The sequence below is a fragment of the Eubalaena glacialis genome, chromosome 2, assembly GCF_028564815.1.
Source record: "Eubalaena glacialis isolate mEubGla1 chromosome 2, mEubGla1.1.hap2.+ XY, whole genome shotgun sequence".
NCBI lineage: Eukaryota > Metazoa > Chordata > Mammalia > Artiodactyla > Balaenidae > Eubalaena > Eubalaena glacialis.
Window position 1 is genome coordinate 10,901,093 of NC_083717.1, and position 19,629 is coordinate 10,920,721.

Sequence of the window (19,629 nt, forward strand, 5' to 3'; positions counted from 1 at the left end):
CTTTTTTGCTTAATTTAGCCATCCTCAGTGTCTGTGGTTTGTAACCAAAACCCCCTACTTGACATATTTTAGAAATATTTCAATCATGTTTAAGATTTACAGCAACTCCACAGGTGAGGTGAGAAGTGATTCTCAGAAGCTAAAATAATTTCTTCTTGGTTGTATAAGTTATTAGTGGCAGAACAGAAATTCAAATTTGGATTTGTAAAGATTTATGTCTTTCCCCTCTATCATGTTACTACAAAATCTTCAAAGTCCCTTCTTGAGGACAACACGTTGCTTGACTATAAGAGATATCAACCAAAGACATCCCTGCAGCTCCATTCACTATAACCATCCACCCATTCATTCACTTAACAAATATGTGAATACATTAAATGGGCAGGACGCAGCACTAAGCATGGGGAATACAAAGCTGGTTCAGCCAGTCACTTCCATCGGGTTGCTCACATTCCTCTGAGATGCTGCTTCTTCAGTTTATAGACTTAAACAATATTGGAATCAGTTAAATTTAAACAATATGGAAAAACAATATAATACACAGCCATATGGTTCAGACAGGATAAGAATAATTCAGCTCATTAAACTAGAAATAGTTTCCACTCGATTTAAGCCTTCAGTAGGTAATTCTTCACACAATGACTTCTAGATGCCACCCTCAAGATTTCTGCCTGTATCTGTGTACCAACTAATATTTTCTTTAAATCAACTTCTATTTATTGCTTTAAAATATTTTAAAGGGACTTCCCCTGGCAGTCCAGTGGTTGGGACTTCGCCTTCCAATGCAGGGGGTGCAGGTTCGATCCCTGGTCGGGGAGCTAAAATCCCACATGCCTTGCAGCCAAAAAACCAAAATGTAGAGCAGAAGCAGTGTTGTAACAGATTCGATAAAACCTTAAAAATGGTCCTCATCAAAAAAACATCTTTAAAATATTTTAAAGAAAAAACTTTATATTGCTACTTTCAATGAAAAACTGGTAGGTAATCCATAAATAGAATGTAACTATGAAAATAAATACAGTGAAATAAAGATAATAAATTTCATCTAGATAGTATTGCAGTGGGAAGCTCTGAGCCTGAAGCTTGATCCACTCTTCGTTGTAAAGGAAAATTAGCAACTGTTCGGCAGGTGTTAAAGACCTACTATTTCCAAACTATTTTTTCTCCTGGAAATAATCAGAGGGATGGAAAGAAAACCTGAATGGAAGGAATTTTCTTACTCTGTGATTCAGTGTTATTTAATACTGTGTTCTTGTCCCACAAACAGCCTCTCACAGACCGCAGTGTCATGTATTTCAGGCACTTGAGAGTACACAGTGAGTCAGGGAAATAGGAATGCTTTATGTGTGGAGGGAACTGTGGGAAGCAGCTTCCAAGTCTACATTTGACATTTTCATTCATTCACTTATCAACTATTATGCATTAAGCACCTGCCATGTGTCATTCATTGTGCTAAGAGCTGGGGATTCACTTGTGAATGACCTCACTTCAAGGAGAAGGTAAATTAGGTAAAAATGAAGAAGATAATTACATAAGCAAACTGTATCATATAATAGAGGACCCAATAGATGCTAAGGGCTAGACTCATAGGGAGAGAGGTCATTCTCAAGTCTCAAGAGGCCACCCATTCTTTTGGGAATTCCAGAAGTCTTACTGTCCATTATAGGCTGTCAATGATTTCTCATTTCCTTTAGCAAGCACCAGCTGAAAAACAGTTATCATATAAGGAATGGAAACCGGAAAGTACTTAAAGAACAGGACACAAGAGCAAAGTGTGCTGTGATGTGGAAAGAATAAAGTGAGCATCAGAAAGACCATTAGAGATTAGTCTAATCATTTCTTTTTGTAGTAAATAGAGGGCTATGATTTCCTAGGCTAAACTGAGATTTAAACTGGACCTCCGGAAGTCCAGTCCAATAAACTTTGTACTATATGACATATATAAGAAAGGATCTTGAGAGTTAAAGACATTTACATTTGTTCCAAAAAGATAATCTGGAGCATTCCCAGTTATTAAAATAAGTACAAAAAAATAGTAAAAGAAACGGAGATGCTTGTGTAATGGAGAGTATAATGATCACATTTCAAGAAAGGGTGAAGGGGTGGCATTTAAAGACAAATATAACACATATTATGGCATCTAAGATAAACTGTTTTATGAGTCATATCAAGATACATTTATTGAGAAATACTTATGGTCAAATTAGCATGAAAATATGAATGGCTTACTGTGACTATTAAAACAGCTTTAAAGCTGATCAGCGTAAAAGGTTTCCTCTATAGAACTACAGTGTTATCCTGCAGGAGAAATTTATATTTTATCTCCTATGCTCTTTGGCACCACCACGCTGAGAAAACTTGGAAACAGGAGGCAAGGGAAAGCCCTGGAATCATTTCCAGCTATCCCCAGTCTTTCTGGATAGGTAATTTATTTTATTGCCTCTTTCTTCCTAGTATTTATCATATACTTTTTAAAAGTAGGTGATTTTGAAACCAAAGTATAAGGCAATTTACAGTGTTCTCCAATTTATAAGGCTGATAATCACTGGAGCCTACTGGTTAAGGAGGGAAACCAAGAATACTATTTTTTGGAAATTCATCCAAAGAATATCAGTGGGATTACCCTGGGGCGTGGAACTCAGGAATGGAGGACAATAGCTTTTGTCAGCTAAGCATATTGCTGAATTCTACTATACAGGATTCTTTGGTAGCTCTGGACTTGGATTATTATTTCAGCTGTATTGTCTTTGTATTTCTTCCTGTTCTTAGCTAGTAAATACTGTTTCACATTCATTCTAAATTTATTTTTTATTCAGAGTTAACCTTTCCATAACCAATGGCACATTCTATTAAAGCATGTTGTTCAAATTCAATTGTATTAAAGACTTTCCTAGAGAATCCTAAAGATATTGTCTTGAAAATGAAAAATATATATCATCTTTCTAAATTTCTGAAATTTAACCATTTAAGTGGCTGACTGAGCTGGCAATTACATGCTAAGCCAAACACTTCGATCCTCCCATGGGAATGAAAACTAATAAAACATAATATACCTGTGAAGCTTGAGAGTGACAGTTCCATAAACAGTAGCAAAACCGAGAAGACGGACCCATCTTAGGAGAATACAGCGAAATGTGCTTGGCTCAAAGTACAAAATAACAACCTGTGGGATGAGAAGAGAAAGAAAGAGACCTTCAGGATCAGCTGATGACCCACAGATTAAAATCAGTTATTTCACAGTCTGATGTTTAATACTATGAATTTTGACGTGAGAACATACTTATTTGAATAAAACTCTAAAATATTATTTTGATCATTCTTTGTCCAAAACAAAGAATTATAGAGTCTCCTTATTGTTTTCATATCAGATCTAAAGTCTTTAATTCTAGCTTTCAGGAGTTTCTAGCAATTGCCTCTAAATTTTTGGTATGTCCAAGCTTCACTCTCCTTTACTTCCCCAGATGGGCCAGCCAGGCGAGCTTCCACTGCCTTTCTCAGCTGGAGCCGTGCCTACTCCTGCTCCACACTTCCGGCAATACCTTTCCCCTGTCTGAAATATCCTAAGAGGATTATCCTGTACTGCACCCCATCCCCCCATCATCTATCACTCTGTGTTTATTACCTCACTTAGTACTTGGCTCCATTACGTCACTAACTCTTCACTTCTCACTCCAGAGTCTTCATTCAACAAATATTAATTAAGCATTTATCATGAGCCAGGCAATATACTAGATGCTATGGGTACAAAGGCCAATAAGAAAGGGAAGAAAGCCATATAAAGAAGAAATTGGAGGCTTCCCTGGTGGCGCAGTGGTTAAGAATCCGCCTGCCAATGCAGGGGACACGGGTTCAAGCCCTGGTCCGGGAAGATCTCACATGCCGCAGAGCAACTAAGCCCGTGCACCACAGTGACTGAGTCTGCACTCTAGAGCCCGCGAGCCACAACTACTGAGCTCGTGTGCCACAACTACTTAAGTCCGTGCACCTGGAACCCGTGCTCCACAAGAGAAGCCACCGCAATGGGAAGCCCACGTACCGCAACGAAGAGCAGCCCCCGCTCACTGCAACTAGAGAAAGCCCGCACGCAGCAGCGAAGACCCAACGCAGCCAAAAATAAAATAAAATAAATAAATTTTTACAATATATATAAATAAATAAAGAAGAAATTGCATCAAAGCAGTATAGGTGCTGTGATAAACATCTGTGCAGGTTCCATGGGGCACAAAGGAACAAGTGGCCAACTCTGGGGGATGGTCAAAAGTCCTGTGAAAGCACAGTATGCACGACCTTTCGTCTGCTACTGCGTGGTTTTGAGCAAGCCCTCATTGAATAGGAAATGGTTTGGACCTGCTAAAGGATTAATGCCGTTGAAAAATATGGCCTTGCACTCTTCTGCTGGAGCAGCTGGCCTGAACTGATTCTGCTGAGCATAAGGTCATTGTAACAGAAAAGTATGCCCACTCCTAAAATCTCAAGTGTTATTTTGGTTTTCCATCCCAAAGATGTGAATACTGGAAAACAGAAAGCATAGCTGGGGGAGATGGGGTGGGTGCTGACATTTTCTTGCTGATATCTGACAAATGGAGCCCCACTCTCCAGCAGTACCAAGCATGACACTACCTATAACTCTCTGCTGGCATCTCTCTAATATTTCTACTATATAAAAGTATTAAATTAAGCATTGACAAGACCATTATGATTAAATTCTCAAGGACTGGGGAAAAGACTGGCCAAAAGTGTCAAGAAGAAATGAGAAGAAGGTAAAAAATAGACGTGGACAGGAGATAATGTTCCTTTGTGTGTATACAGTACTTGTCCTTAATTTTCTAATTCACTAAGTCTATGCTGAAGACAGAGATAAAGATTTGATTTCAGAATTTAATCTACCAGGAAACTGCATCCAAAACTTGATATAAAACCTTTCTTTTATTTTCTATTTTCACAAAACAAGTTAAAATTCTGTAACTTTGTATTCTAAGTTTTAGCTCATAAGTTTTAGACATAGTTCCTATGCACAAGGGTCCAGTGGTAATTATGAGTTCTGCAAAGTAAGCTGTACTGTTTACTAAGGAATCGGAGCTCAAGGAAGAAGGGAAAACTTACGGGAAAGAAAAATAGAGAAAACTTGATATAAGATTAAGGGATTAGGGAAGCATAAGTGTTCCTTCTCATGGCAGAGAGAAATGATAGATTAGAAACTAGAGAGATAGGACCCTAAAGTCTAGAATATATAAAATCTCAAATATTTCCACTAGAAATGGCTTTAGAGATTATTCCAGCACAGTGGATTCCTGAGGGCTGCAAAAGCCTGAGACTTATTGCAAACTTTTCTATTTCACAACAAGCAACAACTAAGAGAATGAATGAGCAAAGGTGAACAACTACACTATAGACGTCTGCATGATTTTTTTATTTTGAAAGAAAGAATTGCTCTTGAACTGTTTGGGAACTATTGATATAGCTTCAAACTTTTATTTCACAGATAAAGAATCTGAGAACTTGTTACTGTAAGTGAAAGATTGAGTCGGTCAGAAATAAATGAAAGAATAACAATTTTTTTCAACTTCCCTGGATGAGGTATAAGTTTAAAAAGTAATAGAAAATGAAACTCCAGTGAACTTAATAAAACATATTAGAAACAGTTCAGCAAACAGTGAAGTAGAACTCTCAATTTTGCAGTGTGGTGGTGGAGAATACAGGCTCTGAATCCAGTCTCCCTGGGTCCAATCCTGGCTCTATTCTTTATTAGTTGTATGACTTTGACAGACATTACCTTGTTATGCCTCAGTTTTCCCATTTGTAAAATGAACACAACAATAATACTTGCAGATGGGACTGTTCTGAAGTTTCAGTGCGACACACATAGTGTCTGCTACAGTGAGTATTCAGTAAGTATTGGCTAATATTATTATGAGAGTTGATTTATGAATGCTTTGTTCTAAAAGTTACCCCTGCAATGCAGTATAATTGCACCTCATGAATTCAATGAATTCTTTACTAATGCTTCTAGCCACTCCTTTTGAATTCCTATAATCACTTTTGGACTGTATATTTTTTCTACCTTATATTATAGTTATCTGTAGGGGTCTCTCCCTGAATCAAATGTAAAATCCGGTGTGCTTTACATTTATATGTAAAATATTTGCTCAATGATCTATTTTAGTTAATTTAATAAATACAATATTATCTTCAAAATAAACTATTTGAAAAGTCCCATTAGGGTTCACTGGTCTTTGTGACTCTAACTTACACGTTCACTATTTATTTACTCTGCGTGAGGCAGTAAGGGATTTAGAAGCCATAAAAGTAAATCCGATGCAGATTAGGTCCTCAAGTTATCATTTAGAAGAGTGGATGTTACATGTAAATGATAAAAATACTGGTATGATCATACCACATATTTATCCAGCATTATTGCTAGATACTAAATTATACATTTTTGCATTATTTGCACATTTAATCCTCACAATACCTTATGAAGTAGGGACTTTTATTTTACAGAAGAGAAATGAGGCACAGAGAATTTAAGTGATATGCTCAGGGGCACACAGCTAGGAAGTGTCAGATCTGGGATCTGAATCCAGGTGGTTTGGTTCCAGAGTTCATGCTCATAAGAGCTGCACTGGCTTGCCTCTCCAAATAGTTCTACCACGTGGGGAGATGACAAATGCCATAATACCATGAATTGCACCATATTGAGGATTCAGAGAAAAGGGAAATTTCTCTCAGTGGAAACAAGCAAAGTTATCCCGGGAGGCTGGACATCTGAGAGCGCATGAAGAAGGAGTGGGTTTAAGTATGGAAGCAAAGAGGAAAGAGGACGGGGGCCTGAGACAGAGCCATGGTCGTGGGGATGCTTCAGAGTGTGGAGTGTACAGACAGACACAGCGGGAAGACATCCAGGGGAGTGTAGAATATCAAGCTTCAAAGCAGAGACGCGTCCAGTTCACTGTAAACTGTGAATAAGAGGGTGAGGAATTCAGATTTTATTCCAAAAGCAGACATGCCATTAAACTTTGAGTTGAGATCAGAAGTGTGTTCCAGAAAGTTACTCTGGTAGCAGCATGCAAGAAGACTGGTTGCCCATGGAAGGAGAAGACAGTGAAGGTGAGAAGACCAGTTGGAAAAAAGAAAAACAATCCCAATCCATCATCCTTCCCATCAGCCTTTTCCCTCTTCTTGTATCTTATTCCACCATTCCTCTTTCCTCCAGCTCCCGAACAGCAGCTAGGGTGATGTTTCTGACACCTCACTCTCCTGCCTAGAACCTTTCACTGGCTCCCACGAAAAAGTCAAAATTATTCGAGCTGGTTGTCAGCAGCCTGCCTTTACTACATCATTGCTTTTCTTCCACCCAAGCCCTCCAATCCTTGCATATGCTGTCCCTTCTCACTGGACGTTCCTTACACAGCCCCAGAGTCTCACCTGTACCTGGCTTACTCCTGTTCACCCGCAGGCCTCAGCCTGAATATCCCTTCCTCTAGGAGGACGAAGCCTTGCCTGTGGTTTAGGACACTGTCCCTGCTTTATGGCAGCACTGGACCCATGGCACCATGTTGGATTGTAGGCGCTGTGACAGCCATGTTTATCGTGTTCACTTCTGTAACACTGGCACTAGCAGAGTCCTGGCACACAGGAAATGTTCAGATATATTTGTTGAATGAAAGAAAAAATAAAGCTATAGGAAAAAGGTAAAGAAAGATGTAACAAATACAGTGAGAATGGGAATTCAGTCACGCATGGGAATAGAGGAAAAGATGATGCTGAATCAAGAAAATTGAGCAACTGATTATTTGTTGAGGCAAAAGAGAATAAAGTGTCAAAGATAATGTAAAGATTTTAAGCCTGGATGACTGGGAGGATGATTGTGTTTGAAAAGAAACAAGATAAAAGAAAAAGGTGCATAAGTTGAAAAAATTATGTTACCTCTGCTTAAAACTCTCCCCACTGCCACCTCGTCCTTCACGTCTCAGGTCAGGGTTGGCATCCATGATGCTCCCCAGCACCCCCAGACCAAGTCAGGTTTCCATCTCGCTTGCACGGTATTGTATTGAATTCTGAGCTTTCCTTCATCACACTCATCAAATCTATTTTGATATAATTATTTCTGTAATTCTCTTGTTGAATGTGTCTTACTAGCATGTAAGACATGAGGGCAGGGATTGTAACTGCCTTATTCATGATTGCATGCCTATTCTCTAGTACTGTACGTTGTAATAGGAGGTAACCCAATGTGGAAGGAATGAGATTAAAAAAGGAAGGGAGGGAGAGAGGAGAGAGGAAGTGAAGAAGGAGAAAAGATAGTAAGTTCATTTTTGGATATATGGAGTGTAAGTTTCCTGTAAGACATCCCATTCAGATCTAGCTTTGCATTAGTTAATATAATCTGTAATGAGAAAAAAACAAAAACAAGGCTAAGATGTTTCAATGTTTTTCACATCCCTATATTTAACCTTTTCCTGTTAAATATAATGTATATAAATGTATAACAAATTATTATAAAATAAATACCTCCTTCCAAATCCCAAGTTAATAACAAATTTCATCACAGACCTTGGTAGGAGAAGAAATGAAGAAAAACTAAGCCACCGAGCTGAAGATTTATGAATGATGCTGCTAATACTAATAGCTGTCATTTTTCTGTACAAATGACAATAGCTGCTCATGCCCACCCGCTGATCCCTGTGCTAGACACGTTACTTATATTTAAGGTCCAAGATATACTTTATTATCCCCATTTTAAAGACAGAGACTTAATTTTAATGGGGTTCACTGATTTGCCTATGGTTATCAAAATAGGAAACCCATAAAAAAAATTCCTTTACTGGAAGAGCTGCCTAAGGTGTATTTTCAAAGTACATATTTCAAGGGAAAACTTTTCCCGTTTTCTTTCCAATACTAGAGGCTAAATGATAGATATAAAGATATTTTATTTAACGTGTGAGAAGCAGGATATAAGTGAACCATCTAAGGACCAAAGAACATGCACAACTGCTGGGCGAATAAGCACAGTGTATAAACTGTTAGGGTTAGGAGGGTGGGGTGAGAGAAAAAGAGACATTCGGGGCTAGCAAGAGAAAACGTGTCACAGCAAAACCACCGGTTTTCTTTTACCTTTAATATTGCCTCTTGGGAACTCACTATACTCTGCCTAGAGGTTTGTTTCCCCCAATCTCGTTGAGAGGAAGCCTTCAGTGTGAAGGTCTAAGGTGGATGTACACCTATGGGCATTTTAACAACTTGGCTCTTCAACACTGGAAGTTTCTTCAGTTGCTTACAAAATTCAACCAGCTGATCTTAGTGGTGGGATGCTCTAGGCATTGTGATTTTTAAAAGTACTGCTGTTTTGGAAACAGCCTTCCGAGCATTCCCCTCATTCCAAACAAATCTGCACAGATTATCCACCCATTTCATCAAATGTGATTTTTTAAGCTAGTTTTGAAGTCAGCTTGATTGCTTATACCTTTTGGATACTGAACACAATGAATGAGGAAGAAAAGAGAATCATAGAGAAAAGACTATTAGTCTTTTCAAATATGTACAAAATAGAAGAAAATTTTAAAATAATTTTCCTTTGCAAATATAGACACAACACCAGAGGTAGAAAATTGACCTCTGCTATGTTTGCTCAGAAGGTACAAGGCCTGGTGCTTCTGGAAGAATAATGTTTAGAAGGTGGAACCGTCAGCGGTCAGCACAGTCTGGTGCTTTACCCGAAGCTCTGACACTGAAAGATGTGAAGCTCCTGTTTTAGGCCTGATATTTTAAGGATCTGAGCAAGTTTCCTAATAGTGTTGGACACAGCAGTTCTACTTTCCTAATTGACTCGTCAAGTGTTATTTGCTTCAGTTCAGTGAAACTGGCTGTGAATTAAACCACTTTTGAAGAAGGTGTTACATGCGTTGGGGTTTCTGTTGGTGTGTGTGAACAGTTTTATTTATAAAAAAAGATTCCTGGGTAACGGAAGCACGGGGACAGATGCCGGTGGTGAGACTTTTGTTGATGAAGTTGCCCTTTGATAAGGATTTGAGGGACTCCTGGGGCTTTAAGGACTTTCTCTACTGCATCTACAATTTCCTTCTATTCCATACAAGGAAAAGTCCTGCTAGTCAAATATTTTCCCACTCATCCCTCTTAAGTTTACTGTGCTCCCAACGCTCCTTATTGAACAAGGGAGAATGAAGCTTATATCTCATCTTGATGGAGGACAGTCCACAAAAGTAATACTTGGAAATATCTAGTGTTAAAACCTAGTACTTAATCTACCCAGGTTTGCTATCTTTTGAACTAGGAGGCTGGAAATGAATCATTTAGGCAGGACTAAGTATATTAAAGCACTTTTATACGTGATTTGCTTTAAAAATAAGTAGATTCAAAGTCCTTGAATGTATTTTAAATTATTTTTTCTATATTTGGCAAGACATATGGTTCCATCCACAGGAAATTTATTTAGGGTGAAAATGCATGTCCTGTAAATGTTTAACTAAATATCTAAAGTTGGATTCAAACTACAAAAAATAGAAAAATACTTAATACAAATTACTACACACATGAAGGGGTCTATGGGTGTGATTAAGACTTTACACAACCATGGTCTAAAACTTATTACTTTGCAGTTGGCTCCTATTATTCCAAAGCAACAAAAAAGGGATAAATTAATAGACTAAAAATATAAAATACATAACTTAAAAATTTTATTAATACATACAAAGAACATTTTGGGGTTATTGTCACAGCAGATGAGATATGCCACAGCCCCTCTAAAATTCCCAATGTAATACTCCTAAAAAAAAAAAAAAAAAATTAAAGGGTGACAGATCTAAAAACTAAAGGCAAAGATGACAAGATCCCACAGTCTCAGGAGTGAGTCTACTCACTGCTTGGTATAGACAGCATAGAGCTAAGAAGCACTTTTTAAATAAAACACCACATGCCTCATTCCCTGAACCAGAGTAAGATCTGAAGGCCCAAAGATAACAGAGAAAGATTTTCATTCACACTCCCTGTCAGGCTCTAGCTCTGAGAACCACAGGCTTTTACTAAACAAAACAAACACATTTGAAAACTTTGGGTCGCGCCCTAACCGTGCAGGAACTCTTTCTCCATCAGCCAGTCCTGGGGCCTTCGAGTCCATCACCACCCCTCCCCCATCAGCTCCTCTCTTCTCCGTCCATTCACAGGTTAGAACTCCCAGGATGCAGCACTCAGAAATGTGATGCTCAGCTCCCCACGGAAAAGCGGAAAGACGCGGCAAGGTGGAGAGGAGGGCACAAAGAAGATGCAGCTAGAAAGTACAGGGAGCTTCCCCAGTCTGTCTTCCCATTGCTCCACAAGAAAAGGCACTTGGTGGAAATACCCTATCCTAACAAACAATAAATGTAGAAACAAATGACTCTGTTTATTTTAAACTTTTATAACCTCAGTTTATGTGTTCAAAAGAAATAATGTTTTGGTCAAGAATAAATTATGGTACATGACTTATGATAGAAGATTATACCATCCTTAATAATCGTGCTCTGAAAAATATTAATGAATACAGGAACTCTCTCAGGATTTATGTTAAGTGAAAAAACAAGGAGTGCATAAAATACATTCACAGTATGATATTGGTTATGCTTAAAATGTATTTGTATACATGAATATATACATGTACACATATGTACACACATAAGTAAAAGTATACCTATTACCTGCTTATTATTCTTAATTTAACATCCTTAATTTATTCCAGAAAACAGGGCATAAAGGGGATACACATAAAAGCCAACAGGAAAATGTATTGTTCTGTTTGTTCCTATTAAGAAGTCCAGCTAAAAATTATACTTTCTATAATCATCAAAAAAGCAAAACAAAAAAAAAAGAAACAAAAAATCTGAAGCTATGGTTTTGCTTCCTATTTTCTCTTGCAATGTTCTCATGAGCAAACTGCATGTTCCTCTGAGAGAAAAACACATTAGTGAGCACAGTGGTGAGATTATGACCAAAGCATCATAGCTAACTTTTTTTTGGTTTTGTTTTGTTACTATGAAAAAATTTATATTTCTAAAATGGGCATAAATTCTTGTTAGGCTTCAGTTCAAAACCTTACTGTAAATATGTATTAAGCAAGGATGATTTTGAATAAATATAAATGTATATATATGTGTGTATATGTCAATATATATATATTTATATATATATATATATCTCTCACAAAGTTAATGGTCTTGACAGTGATTCTCTGCTTTCAGTATTAGGTATGCATGTACTTCCTAGTATTTAAATTATTTCTATAATTAGAAAAAAAAGGTTAGTTTAAATAAGAAACCATCCTAATATCTGCTACAGGAGCTCAGTAAATAGTAAGACAGCATGGGATAACTGAATCTTTTAGTTTAATCCATGCAGATAGCAGGAGCATAAAATTAAACCTTCTGGGTCCTCTCCTAAAATGTGACTATAAGAAAGATGCAGTTTATCTATGAGCTAATAAATTGGCAGAGAGGTAAAAAATATATCTCTTGAGAAATGGACAAGTTCAGAAACAAATGAGCTCTGAATATGATCAGTGATTTAATGATTCTGGGTTTTTTTTCTTTTTTGTATAATGGACAAAAATAGTACAAGAGTCAGTAAATAGAATAGTAATGAAAGGCCATTAGAAACTGGGAGAGTTTACTTAATCCAGAATAAAAATATTTGTAACATGTATCTTAGAAATTTTTGCTGTGACTGCTGTCAGAATGATACACCTGCTTCAAAATATATATGCCATATGTATATGGCAGGAGAAGAGATTTGATAAGATAAAAAAATTTAAAAGGAAATTTAAAAATTTCATCTGTCAAATAGTGCAAATATATGAGTTGCCTACAAGTCAGGTGGAGGGAGATGGCAGCCTGGTGCAATGGATCAAAAGAGAGATTTGGAGTTAGCTGTCTTAAGGGCAAGTCTGGGCTCTACCACTAATTAGACACATGACCTGGGACAAGTATCAATACCTTAAGTTCAGTGGGCCTCAGTTTCCTCAGCAGTTTAATGAAAATAATGCAAACTCCTATAGTATTTATGGAAGCACTTAATAAACCACAGATAAAAGGAGAAATGTCAGTTTTATTCTTAACATAGGCAAATTACTTTTTATATTTTTCACATTTGAATCAACAATCTGTTTAGTCCTCATACATTTATCTTCAAATGAAAAGAAGCTTCTGAATATTGTCACGTCAGAATGGAATATATAGGGAAAGGAAAGAAACAGAGAAGGCAAACTGAGTGTCCTTAGTGCAGTGACAGAGCTATTAGTATGATGGTAAAAGCAGGGAAAGCCAGGTGTATTAATCACCTATTCCTACATCACTAATTACTACAAACTTAGTGGCTTAAAAAACACATCTATTATCTCATGGTATCTGTGGGTCAGCAATCTAGGCTTTGCCAGTCTCAGGGTCTCTCCCGAGATTGCAACAAAAGTACTGCTCAGGGCTGGGGTCTCATCTGAAAGCTCAGCAGGGAAAGGATACACTTCCAAGCTCATGTGGTTGTTGACAGGATTTGGTTCCTTGAAAGATGAGGAAACTGAGGCCCTGAGTCTTTGTGGGTTGTTGGTTGAAGGCCACTCTCAGTTCCTTGCCATGGGGACCTCTCAACACAGCAACTTTCTTCATCAAAGCCCGAAAGAGAGTCTGCTAGCAAGATGGAAGTCATCATCTTCTGTAACCTCATTGCGGAAGTGACATGCTCTCAATATTGATGTGTTTTATTAATTAGAAGCAAGGTGGTCAAAGGGAGGGGATTGAACAGGCTGTGAATACCAGGAGGCAGGGATCGCTAGGGCCACCTTAGAAGCTATCTACCACCAAAGGAGACCCTACTTTGAAATCATCAAAAATGCTATTATCTACCTGTGCTCAAAGCAAATGATATAAGAAGAGTATAGAACAAAAAGCCATTAAATACCCAGGGCATGCATTTAGAGAAAGAATAATGTGAAAAATAATTTTAAAGAAGACATTTTTAAAAGATGAAAAGAAATCTACCGAGGCTGCCTTCTCCAGTGGAGTCTAACTCATCATCAAGTTCATAATTCTGAGATTATTGCACATGGCTCATGACTAGATGCTGCTGAGAAAAGACTTTTTCGGTTGTAATATTTTTAAACAATAAGAAAAACATGATATGGTCACAGTGCACTGGGAGAAATAATTTGGATCTTTTCAAGTATTTATATCTATGCTTAAATTGTGACTAACAAAGAATGAAGACTTTCATGTTCAACCTGGCAGACTGAACATGTTTATGTCTGCTACTTCTGGAAACTCTAGTTAATGACTGTAAAACTCTGAAGGCCAAAGAGAGTATGAGTAAAAATGACAACAGATGATAGCTATCAACAAAATTCTGGAAGATGGAAAGCAGATGGCAACGTATAACCAGATGAAGAAGTCAAAGAAAGAGGAAACCTGCACCCGAGAGGGAAGCCACTCAGAGGTCTGTCTGTCATCTTTTAGGAGGGAGCTGGACAATAATAATAATAACAGCATCTAATGAGTGCCTGCGATACTCCAATTACTTTTAAAGTGTCTTACACCGAACAACTTACTTGTTCCTTACAACAATCCTTTCAGGCAGGCATTAGTATCCCCACTTTACCTGTGGGAAACCTGAGGCACAGAAAAGTTAAGGAATTTGTACAAGGTCACACAGCCAATAAGTGGCAGAGCTGGGGTTTAAACTGAGCCTGAGTCTGGAGCCCAAGTTATCACTATGTGTTACTGTCTGCCGTTACGTAGGAAAGATAGAGTAATCAGGTAAGGACAGTGGTCTTTGACGGAGGCTGAATGTCGTCGAATGCCTGGTGCCCTAGGACTCTGACCAGCTTATTCACGGTAGTAAACAAGGAGGGCTTAAATTGAATAACGTTGTTTATAGGGTAAAAATAATCTTCAAATAAAAAGAAATGAAAGTTATAACTAAAGATAAAAGAATGTAGTTAACAAATGGGGAAATGAATGCTAAAAAACTAAACTGGGGTAATTCATGAAGAGAAATTGTGAAAGGAAAGAGTGACATCCCAGAGTTTGAACCACTGAGTCAGAGAGAAAGTACAGCCATAATCATGGGAAAAAATGGAAACCAGAAACCAAATCAGCAGTCTTCAACATCAGAATCACCTATGGTGGTGTTAAAACATATGAAAGCCCAGGTTTTCCTTCTGAAAACTTTGATTCAGTAGTTCCAGGGCACAGCCTGAATAATTTGCTTTTTAAAGATGCTCTGCAGGTGGTTTTAACTTAGCAAGGATTAAGAGCTGCTGATAACCATTTACAGCCCAGCAGCAAGCCACACATGGACCTGGGATAACCACAGCTCAGACCAAGACCGGGAAGGGTGAGGAAAGTGTCCAATACCTAATAAAATGCAGTAAGAATTCTATTTCTAGAAAAATGCTCTACATATACATACATACAAAATATGCAAAGATGTATGTCCAGGAATATTCACTAAAGCATTGTGTGCAACAGAAAAACAACGAAAACATTCTCCACCCAGGGGGAACGGTTTAAGTCTGTAATTCATGTTATTACATCCATACAAAATGCACAACAGTGAACTTTAAAATAATAAATGGATCTGATTCTGTTGCTGTAAAAACATCTTTAAGAGAAACTGTAAATGAAAAAAAGTTGCATAAACAGTATTAAAATATGATTCTGTTTGTATATACACAAAAAAGGAACGTCTGGCTGCACACTCAATGGCCTATTAAGACTATTTACCTTTGGGTAGCCTAGCCAGCTTGGCGGCTGAGGAGGTAGGGAAGGAGAGGGGGATTTTTACTTTTTAACTTATATCTTTTGGTACTAGTTGACTTTTTTTTTAAATAATGAGAATATATTACTTTTGTAATAAAGGAATAAAAAAATGCAGGAAAAGATTCTTAACTCATTCATTGTAATCACTATAAATGCCTGGCTCTTAATGGGGTCTGGAGGTCTGTTTCTAAGTACTGGGGATCTGAGAGCAAAATGGAGAAGGTACCACATGTGATCTATGAATTGGCATTATATGGAGGTAGCAAGATACAGAAAAATGACCTCAGAGAAACCGGAGGATCTTAAGAACCCCAGACCTCAATAAAGAAACAAAGATGCAACAGAGTGCACAGAAAAAGAGTTGAAGTACAGTATTTTGAGAAGAAAGGAGAAAAAATGGTGAAAAGACACAATATATAATAAGATGATTAAAAACAAAAGCTTTTTTAAAGCCGAGAAGAAAATACACAAAATGCTTGTTCGGTGTGTTATTTCCTGGTCCTAAGGCGGCCCCTAGCCCTTGGCCAAGGCCCATCTGTCTACCTGAGCTTTGTTGGTCATCCTTTCCCTTGAGACTCTTGCATCCAGCATTCACTGGAAAAAGCTGTCTCTCTGTTCAGAGTCTGAAGATTCTTTCCAATTTGTTGAAGAAAGTGTGCAGAACATATAAAACAACAGGTTCTATAAACCACACTTAAAGTCTAAAAAAGTAATTATTCAAGCTACAGTCACAAGCCACGCTTGGGATTGGTCAGTGACATCTCCCTCTGTGGGGAAGTCACCAGTGCCAGTACTAATTCTCAATGCCCTGGGCAGAAAGAAGCATGGATTTCTTGAGAGGCAGAGGAATACAGGGGAAAGATTTTAGCATTTGTAGACATAAAGGGACTGTTCTGCTACTTACTAACTGCACGACCTTGAGCAGCTCATTCTGACCATCTCCTTCCTCATCTGGAACGCTGAGTTAATAACCCCTTCTCTCCCTCCCAGGATGGGAAAAATGTATGTGAAAGCACTATATCAACTAGAGTGGTATAATTATTTCTCCTACACTTATTCCTTCAGGATTGATGCAAAATCCTTTTTCTTTCTGTTTAAAGTGAGCATTAGGTGGTTACACCTCATCTTTATAAATTCTCTCTCAATGGCAAATCAACATAAACATCAAATTGCTATGATAAGGGAACTGCTTTACCAGCCCGATTCAGTCTGAGTCATCCACTGCCTCGCTCCTCTGGGAGAAGAGACATTCGTATTACTCAGTTCCAAATAAAGGGCTGAAAATAAAAATCTAAGTTTAACTGCAGGTTACCATAAAAGCTCTTCAAGAATTTGTCAGTAAGCATTAACCAATGGATTTCTCAATATATTTTTAATCCTCCTCCTATTCACTTTCCTGTTCTGCAGTGGTCTGTTTAACATATAACCATCACCGATAATAAAAAATGAATCTGTACGTGTAATTGTCACTGTTTATTGCATACTCGATTATCTATTTTCCTGAATGGAGATGCTTAGAAGGTTCAGTGACTTGGCCAAGATGACATAGTTTAAACACATCAAAGGTGGAATTACTCTAAATTGTCAACATTTTCAAAGAATGTCCTCTTCTTTTTTTTTAACATCTTTATTGGAGTATAATTGCTTTACAATGGTGTGTTAGTTTCTGCTTTATAACAAAGTGAATCAGCTATACATATACATATATCCCCATATCTCCTCCCTCTTGCGTCGTCTCCCTCCCACCCTCCCTATCCCACCCACCTAGGTGGTCAGAAAGCACTGAGCTGATCTTCCCGTGCTATGCGGCTGCTTCTGACTAGCTATCTATTTTACATTTGGTAGTATATGTAAGTCCATGCCACTCTCTCACTTCGTCCGTCCCAGCTTACCCTTCCCCCTCCCCGTGTCCTCAAGTCCATTCTCTACATCTGCGTCTTTGTTCCTGTCCTGCCCCTAGGTTCATCCGAACTTTTTTTTTTTTTTAGATTCCATATATATGTGTTAGCATATGGTATTTGTTTTTCTCTTTCTGACTTACTTCACTCTGTATGACAGTCTCTACGTCCATCCACCTCACTACAAATAACTCAATTTCATTTCTTTTTATGGCTGAGTAATATTCCATTGTATATTTGTGCCACATCTTCTTTATCCATTCATCTGTTGATGGACACTTAGGTTGCTTTCATGTCCTGGCTATTGTAAATACTGCTGCGATGAACATTGTGGTACATGACTCTTTTTGAATTATGGTTTTCTCAGGGTATATGCCCAGTAGTGGGATTGCTGGGTCATATGGTAGTTCTATTTTTAGTTGTTTAAGGAACCTCCATACTGTTCTCCATAGTGGCAGTATCAATTTACATTCCCACCAACAGTGCAAGAGGGTTCCCTTTTCTCCACACCCTCTCCAACATTTATTGTTTGTAGATTTTTTTGATGATGGCCATTCTGACCGGTGTGAGGTGATACCTCATTGTAGTTTTGATTTGCACTTCTCTAATGATTAGTGATGTTGAGCATCCTTTCATGTGTTTGTTGGCAATCTGTATATCTTCTTTGGAGAAATGTCTGTTTAGGTCTTCTGCCCATCTTTGGATTGGGTTTTTTTTTTTGATATTGAACTGCATGAGCTGCTTGTAAATTTTGGAGATTAATTCTTTGTCAGTTGCTTCATTTGCAAATATTTTCTCCCATTCTGAGGGTTGTCTTTTCATCTTGTTCATGGTTTCCTTTGCTGTGCAAAAGCTTTTAAGTTTCATTAGGTCCCATTTGTTTATTTTTGTTTTTATTTCCATTATTCTAGGAGGTGGGTCAAAAAGGATCTTGCTGTGATTTATGTCATAGAGTTTTCTGCCTATGTTTCCCTCTAAGAGTTTTATAGTGTCTGGCCTTACATTTAGGTCTTTAATCCATTTTGAGTTTATTTTTGTGTATGGTGTTAGGGAGTGTTCTAATTTCATTCTTTTATATGTAGTTGTCCAGTTTTCCCAGCACCACTTATTGAAGAGGCTGTCTTTTCTCCATTGTATATTCTTGCCTCCTTTATCAAAAATAAGGTGACCAGATGTGCGTGGGTTTGTCTCTGGGCTTTCTATTCCCTCTTCTTTTTAATGGAAAGCTGTCTGGTATCCAAAGTTGCATTTCCTTATCGGTAAAAGTCAAGTTACTAACTGCCTCACAACCTAAGTACTTTGAAGTCAGTGTTCTTCGGGTAATTATGCTTCTGTGTGTAGACACAGGCCTTCTCTCTTAGAAATTCCTGCCGTATTCTGCCCCCTGCTCCACCCTTGTCTCTACAAGAATTGAACTCTAAGGTCTTTCCCACACACAGAACCTTCTTCCGTCCACTCCTGCCATTCATTGTCCTCTGCAGTTCCATGCACCCTAACTTCACAATTCCTCGACTTCCTCTACTCCTTTGCCTTCCTCAGACTAGAGGAAATCTACGTGGCCGTGTCCTGGATCACGTGGAAAGTGGGTATCACCTGGAAAAGCTGTCTTTTGAACCATATGCCACAGGCTCAAGGCCACGGAAATAAAGGTGTTTCGAGGAATACTACTTGCTTGCTACCTTGAGAACGTCTTTATCTTGGTGAATAGAAGTTATACTCCATATTCTGCTACAGGTTTTCCATCCAAAATATAAATCTGGTAATATCTTACCCCTGCCTAGAAACCACTCTTGGTTTCCTGTTTTTCATTAAATAAAGATTACATTGCTTACAATGGCATACAAAATCCCTTCTTCTATGTCCCCACCATCCTTTATTTGTCCTCTCTTCCAATGCCATCTACATCTATCCATATTCTAGCCACATAGATCTTGCAG

General features: G+C 38.1%; 1 protein-coding gene across 1 annotated transcript in view; it reads right to left on the reverse strand.

Annotated features, from left to right (window-relative positions):
• The window catches only part of GPR158 (G protein-coupled receptor 158), a 331,787-nt gene that overhangs the window by 35,318 nt on the left and 276,840 nt on the right, over positions 1-19,629 (reverse strand). The window contains exon 6 of the mRNA XM_061181580.1: positions 3,054-3,163. Within this exon, the coding sequence (XP_061037563.1) occupies positions 3,054-3,163 (110 nt within the window). The remainder of the gene's footprint in view (positions 1-3,053; positions 3,164-19,629) is intronic.